Source organism: Tachypleus tridentatus, chromosome 13 (assembly GCF_004210375.1).
Source record: "Tachypleus tridentatus isolate NWPU-2018 chromosome 13, ASM421037v1, whole genome shotgun sequence".
Lineage (NCBI taxonomy): Eukaryota > Metazoa > Arthropoda > Merostomata > Xiphosura > Limulidae > Tachypleus > Tachypleus tridentatus.
Window position 1 is genome coordinate 37,020,822 of NC_134837.1, and position 7,656 is coordinate 37,028,477.

The 7,656-nt window shown below is 32.2% G+C and overlaps 1 protein-coding gene across 2 annotated transcripts; it reads left to right on the plus strand.

The window, feature by feature from the left end:
• Positions 1-1,919: 1,919 nt before the first annotated feature.
• Positions 1,920-7,401, plus strand: LOC143237244 (betaine--homocysteine S-methyltransferase 1-like). 2 transcript variants are annotated; one of them, XM_076476291.1, is made up of 8 exons: positions 1,920-2,070; positions 2,935-3,067; positions 3,336-3,454; positions 3,916-4,107; positions 4,580-4,727; positions 5,072-5,254; positions 6,663-6,891; positions 7,051-7,401. In XM_076476291.1, exons 1-8 carry the CDS (start codon positions 2,047-2,049, stop codon positions 7,130-7,132), a joined length of 1,110 nt encoding a protein of 369 aa, XP_076332406.1. In that variant the 5' UTR covers positions 1,920-2,046; the 3' UTR covers positions 7,133-7,401. The 2 variants fall into 2 exon arrangements, with proteins under 2 accessions (XP_076332406.1, XP_076332407.1); XM_076476292.1 differs by having other exon boundaries at positions 1,924-2,070; positions 2,938-3,067.
• The last annotated feature ends 255 nt before the right edge of the window (positions 7,402-7,656 follow it).

Sequence of the window (7,656 nt, forward strand, 5' to 3'; positions counted from 1 at the left end):
ACAGACACTTACTCGAGGGTTTATAGTTAAAACAAAGAGGCTCGACATAAAGACGTCCAACAACACTTTTATTCAAGCTTTCAAACACTTAGTATTTACACACACACACATATACAGTTGTTTTTATTTACGTTTACCATAGATGATCCATTTAATTCTATTAACATGATGTCTGATGTCACGGAATAATATCATTAGAAATACTTACTAAGAGCTTGGGCGTGAAGTGGCCTGGTTTTCACGAATAGCTAGAGACACTTTCTATACTTGTTCCTCGATTCCTTCTTCACTAATCTCCTTTCTTCTACTGATCAAGATGAGATCTGAGATGAAAATCTTCTAAATGATGATCTTGATCATGTTAAATTGCTTGTTAGAGAAATATATATATGTAGAAACGGCTTGTTTGGGTTAAGAAATTTTTTTACGTGAACCTGACGATGGCCGAAGAAGGTCGAAACGTAAAAAGAATTCTGAACCCAAACGAGCCGTTTTTACATATATATTTTTCTCTACAAGTAAGCTTTCTTGACGTCACAAATTGCTTATTGGAATTTGAATATTCTGGCGTCTTTTCTAGGACCTTTTTATACTAGCTGAAGGGGAGGATTATCATTCCATTCATAATACCATGGTGTCAGCTAACTTCCTGTTTGTGATTTATTAAGCTCATTTTGTAATAACTTATACCAACGCGTCGTCAAACGGTCAGAGTTTCTTCTTATTTATGAACTCCAATACTCGCGAGTTATCGATTGATCATACGCGACAAGTTTCTCGGCATGCTTCCTTGAGCTGTCGTTGTTCTATAAACATCATTATTTAAAAAACATACTTTCTTATACCTTATTATTTAGGTTCGGCATGGTTAAGCGTGTTAAGGCGTGCGACTCGTATTCCGAGGGTCGCGGGTTTGCATCCCTGTCGCGCCAAGCATACTCGCCCTTTCAGCCGTGGGGGCGTTATAATGTTATCAATCCCACTATTCGTTGGTAAAAGAGTAGCCCAAGAGTTGGCGGTGGGTAGTGATGAGTAGGTACCTTACCTCTAGTCTTACACTGCTAAATTAGGGACGGCTAGCACAGATAGCCCTCGAGTAGCTTTGTGCGAAATTAAAAAAAAAACAAAGAAACGAACAACATTATTTCCTATTTATTACAATAATTATACGAAGCATCTAAATATATAGCGATGCCTCAGTTGTTGAACGCGTGAGATATTGACATTAACAAAAATATGGATTGTTATTATCTCTATAGCAACAGTCTTCAAACTCAAATAGGGTTAGCTTTGTTGTTTGTATGTGTATTTTATATCTATTCACATATACAGACATACATATATGATTTAATATTTTAATACAACTTCTAAATCTTGAAACGTTTTAAAATAAAAAGTTATATAAATTCTTTAAGTGATTTACTTTAACTTACAAGTAATATAATTATATAAATTACACATATATATAACTAAATCAAATAAGTTTTTTTCTTATATTTCGATAAGTTTCATGGGAAAAAGTGGTTACATATATATAAAGTACGGACTAATGACGAACTGACTTGAAACACACTCGATAGTAATTTAAATTTTTGAAAAAAATCAAAGTACATTGATGAATATAATTTTATTTACTGTATTATGTATAACTATGTTTGAAAGATATTTCTTTTCACTGTAGTCAGCAATTTTGCTAGAAGCACGTGGTAAACACATATCACACGGTTAAAGCTCTGCCTTTGGACGAGTCCACCTTGTTAAGGTTAATGTGATATATCACAATACTTTCCAACAGACAAACAACTCAAACTGAAATATAAATAGCTTATATTTGTGGAATTTTTAATTAAAAATTTAGGGCTTACAACGTTTTATCCACTATTACTTACCTATTCTTGAATAAAAAATCACGTGACAACGGCTGCAGGCAATAGTATAAATATGGTTCAAAATCAAGTCTCTGCCTCGATCAATTTTGTGGAAGAGAAGTCGAAGAGAAATCTCTACAATTAGTGAAGAAGGAAGATATTTCGTAATATTTAAATAATGGAGTTTGCTAAAGATAACAAGGTTAGTTAAACAATATATATTGAATATTAGTTGAATGACTTTGTAAGAAACCTACCGTTTATTTTAATAGATTGCACTAGATGCTGACATCTTAGAAAAATAATCCTAAAACAATGAAATGTCTTACAGTTTATGTAAAGATTCTTAATCCCCACAAAGTACAAATATCTCTCCAGCATTTCTTGGAACTTTACAGCATGGAAAAGTTTCAATTTATTGTATGCTTCTGATAATGAGGTAAAGAGACGTTTGGTTTCAAAGACATGAACAATGTGTATGTGTTCAATATTAAATCCCTTTTAAGGAAACAACAAAATCTACTCTCGAGATCAGACCCGTTTCATAAAATCATATTGTGTCTGTTATTAAATTTAGTTCTGTTTGCTCACATTTTTCAGTAAGCTTTTATTATTATGTTGTTGTTATATTTTATGAATTATAAACTGTCTAATAAAAACGCCCTTTACACAAACATAATTCTTCTAAATTACTAGAATTTGCAACTTATCTTTCAGTAAAAGCAAGTAAAAATAAACGTGACATCGATAAGATATTCCTTCTCATGAAGGTTTGTGAAATTTGGTGGTTTACACGTGTATAAATAATTCCAGAATTTATGAAAACAGTTAATAAACGGAAAAACAAAACATAATAACATTGCAATGCAAAATTCGGACACATTATTAAAGTTTTCAGCAGTTGCTAATTACAATGAGTATCAAACTGATAATTTTGTGAATTTTAACCATTATATATTAGTATATTAAATTACCGAGGTTATATTTAACTCTACATGATTAGCTCGCTTTCATTAGAAATTAATATCATTTATTGAAGAAAGATTTTTTTTCTTATGTTAATAAGAAGGGTTTACTCCAACGTTTGGACGAGGGGGTGGTCATTGGTGATGGAGGATTTCTGATTGCTTTGGAGAAACGAGGTTATGTGAAAGCAGGGCCTTGGACACCGGAAGCATGTGTCGAGAACCCAGAAGCTGGTAAGAAAGTGTAGGCAACTTTGATTTTCTCACAATTAATTTATTAAATGTTAATAACATTTTTTTAAAAAAATCGCTTAATTTTATGTTAAATATCAAGTAAATACTACTTCTTATTTAAGATGTTTACCATAAGTACTAGTTCTTAATCAGTAGCTTTTTTCAAATCACTTATATTCAGTTGACATGTGTTATTAAACTGGATGAGAAAAATTTTGCTTTGATGGGCTTTTCCAATACATGTTTTAGTATTTTTATTTGTTCTTAGTACGTCAACTTCATAGAGAATTCCTCAGAGCTGGTTCAGATGTGATGCAAGCCTTTACATTTTATGCCAGCGAAAGTAACCTAAAATACAGGGGAAATGAAGCTGGAGAAAACTTTTCCGTAAGTATATACATTGTGATTATATATTTTATGTTTCTAAGTATTTCATGCTTTTCATATTTACCTCACCAGCTCTGCAGCTATAATTATCTTTGAATGACGAGGTAAAATACAACGATGTATTTCATTCTTCAGTGGATGGTTATTTTATTTGTCCTTCTCCTTTAGGTTTAAGTTTCTAACGGACATGTTGATGTGATCCAAAAGAAATTACCCTCAATAAGGACTTTTAGTTTCTTCCCACTTATGCCTTCCTGTGTATCACAGGTAATCCTGACAAAAGTTGTTAGCAGTGAATAATAGAGAAGATGTATACTAGGGTTATGTTTGGTGAGTAACAATTTTCATCCCCAGAATCTGCAATATGGGATAAGTAAAAAAATAAAGAATGAATACAGATATTCAATGTGATTATGAGAATAGAAGACGACTAATCACATTATTATGGTACTGGTTTTTAGGAAGATGAAATAAACAGTAAAGCGTGCAAACTAGCTCGAGAGGTATCAGAAGAAGGTGACTGTCTTGTCGCTGGTGGATTTGCACAACATCCAAATTACCAGCCAGGTATAAACAAAGAGAAAGTGCAAGAAGACTTTAGAAAACAGGTTGACGTCTTCGTCGAAAACGGGGTGGATTTTCTAATTTGTGAGGTATAATATTGCACAGTTATTCACTACAATATTTCTTACTGAACTGTTTTGAAAGACTTGGATTGTTAAAATACTTAGAATCGAATTGTTGAATATATTGAGAAGTGGAGGTAAACTTCCTAGGTTTATTTTAAGAATACGTTACTGAGACGAACTACGAAGAAAACTCCTACTAAATGTATTTGCCGTTTCCTTTGAGTAATAAATTACTATTCATTAGATTGTGAGTAATTATTAAATAATATGTAAATCTGAGTTTATATTGCAGTTTCTCGCTTAATCACTTTACGTATTTTAACAACAAAGAAATGTTACTATATTTTATTTCTACGGATGATATTTGTCGTATTTCATTATTATTTTAATATGTTTAATGATTCAAACAAACGCAGAGTTTTACACGAAGAACTGGCAGTTTCAGTTTTAATCTTTTATCTTTATAAGAATTAGTCAGAAAATCTCTTTCTCGCAGTATTTTGAAAATATTGAGGAGATAATATGGGCTATTGAAGTCTGCAAAGAGACAAAGTTATCTGTGGTAGCTAACATGTGTATTGGTCCCGAGGGTGAAGTAAACCACATATCGTGTGGAGAGTGTGCAGTAAAGATGGTTAAAGCAGGTACTCGTCAATTTTATCTTTTGTCTGTTCTTTTAAACTTAACACGTTAATGCCTTATTTCCCCTCTGTTAAGTTGACTCTACATAATACTAAGCATAATTATTTTTATTAAATATTTAAGCTATTGGTGAACTGTTGTACTTACGACCAAGGAAATTAAAACTTTGTACATCTTCTCAAGATCATTTTCATTCATTTTGTTTATTGGTTATTATTGTTATCAAACGTGGCCAAGCACTTTTCATAATAACTGTACACATTACGATTCCTTCAATGTAATAGGATAATGGATTCATTTCTCTATAGAACTGGAATCTTAGTGTCTTCCTTTTTATCTCGTGAAGGTGCTGATGTAGTAGGTGTGAATTGCCGTTTTGACCCCTTTGTATCTTTGGAAGCTGTGAGACTTATGAAGAAAGCTCTGGATGCTGAAGGACTCAAAGCTCACCTTATCTGTCAACCTTTAGCATTTTTTACTCCTGATGCAGGAAAACTGGGCTTTCTTTATCTTTCGGAATTCCCGTTTGGTAATTTGATTTTCTGTATTTTTCTTACAAATATTTATAACTTATAGAAGTTCTAAAATTATGAATCCTAAAGAGTATGCTTTGGGCGTAAGAAAAATATGCCTATATGATATTACTATTTGTGCTCTACCCATCACGAGTATCAAAACCTGATTTCTAGCAGCGTAAGTCCGTACACATACCACTGTATTACTGGTGGGGTTAAATGAAGATCTTCTGACAAAGCATATTTTAGAATATTTTATGAATAATGTCTTAAACCACCAACAGTAATTTTTTGTAGTTTAGTATTTCTTGTGATAAAGTGTTTATATCAAAACCCGGGAAAGCGATTGTTGTTCAAATATTTATCGCACTGTTCCCCGCCTGTACAGTAGCATGAATCTGGGGTTCGATTCCCTATGGTGAAAACAGTGGGATAACGCAAATTGATTTTTCCCTAAGATAAGCAATATGAAATTATTAGAAAATTACATAAGTACACCTTTATCTTCAATTGTGGGTCCTAAGAGTTATGAGATTGGACAAAATTTTAGTTTGTTTAATTTTGAATTTCGCGCAAAGTTATAAGAAGGCTTTTTTCGCTAGCCGTCCTTCATTCAGCAATGTAAGACTAGAGAAAACACAGCTAATTATCATCACTTATCACTTGGGCTACTCTTTTACAAACGAATAGTCAGATTGTCCGTTATATTAAACAGTTGCTTATAGAAATTCATTCTTAATAGGGACATCCACTAAATAAAACTATAGGGATTGAAATATTTTGTTACATTTTACACTCCCTTGAAAGTCCGCTTACATGACAACTGACCATATGGCGGTTATCTTCAAGAATTTTGCTATAAATCATCAGTAATATGACATAAAATGAAGAAAATTGGAAACATCTTACTATTGGTCTAAGGCTTCTTTCACATACTGTCGACCATTATAGCTTTTAAGTAAAGTAACTACAACCATACTGAATAACACAATGGTTGTCATTTGTTAAACAGAACATTATCACAAAATCGACTGGAGCAAATCAAAATCCAATGGTTTTATGGATAATGACTGTTTTCTTACAACGACTTACGAACATGGTAAAGGAAAATTTTAAAATTTCTATGTAATCAGAAAGCAGTTACAAGATATGATACGCCTGCACATCATACAATGCTGTACCTTATTGACAAATTTTGATATTTCTGTAAAACCCTTATTAACGTAGAATTATCCGTAATGCAGCTTTTTATTAATTTATTGTATAATACAATTTTTTGAATTGTAAATTAGTTTACAAAAGGTAACTACAATATAAGATAAGATTTAATTATTAAAACCAACACGTTACCAACTACAATAGGTAAACAAGTCATAGCTGATACAAATAAAAAAAATATTTGTTGTTGGATTTTATATATAGCATTGGAACCTAGGACTTGTTCAAGATGGGACATACACTGTTTCGCTAGGGAAGCCTATGATCTTGGAGTCCGTTACATTGGTGGATGTTGTGGTTTTGAACCATATCACATCCGTGCTATTGCAGAAGAGCTTGCAGAAGAAAGGGGAAAGAAACCCAAAGCATCGGAGAAACACGAAATGTGGGGTGGAGGGCTGCGAATGCATACCAAACCTTGGGTTAGAGCAAGGTAATATATTTTATATATATTTAAGTAATGGATAAATAACATAAGGAAAGCGTTGTTCTCTTTAACCTACTACAGCTGTTTTAAGTGACTTTCATTTTCTTCTTATATCTTTAACCACATAATTGTATTTTACTTTTATTTCTGTCTTTACCATTCCAGAGCTTGTCGTAGTCACTGGGAGAAGATCAACCCTTCATCTGGACGTCCGTATTCTGCTTCTTTTTCAAAACCCGACAATTAACGAATCAAAGATGAGTCATACAGGTGAAGCGACATTGAGGAGGGACAGTGACAAAAGAGTTAAAAGATAGTTTCTCAAATTGAAAACTTAAATATTGTGTTACACTAAATGTTCAGTAATATAGAAAAACTTAGTCTTAGGAGTACTTATATGAACATTTTATTAAAAATTTTTATTTTTGTATTAGTTGCCATATTAATATTTTTTAATAGTGTGTACATATGATATAATAAGCGATTTTCTCCAAATAAATGCTTTTTTATACATTACTTTGTCGTGTATACAATAGTAACGAATATAAAAAGAGAGATATAAACGTAAGCATAAAACGTTTGAATTAACAAACTGCTAATAAGCAGTAAATAAGCTTGGCCTGATACTAAGTCAATACTTTTATTTAAGGTTTAAACTTTAAACGACGAAAACAAGGGAATCGTCAGACATCAATAAGGAAGCCTGAAATTTGTAACAAGAATCATATAAGCTGAAGATAGGTGTCCTTAACACATTTCTTTAAATTTGTG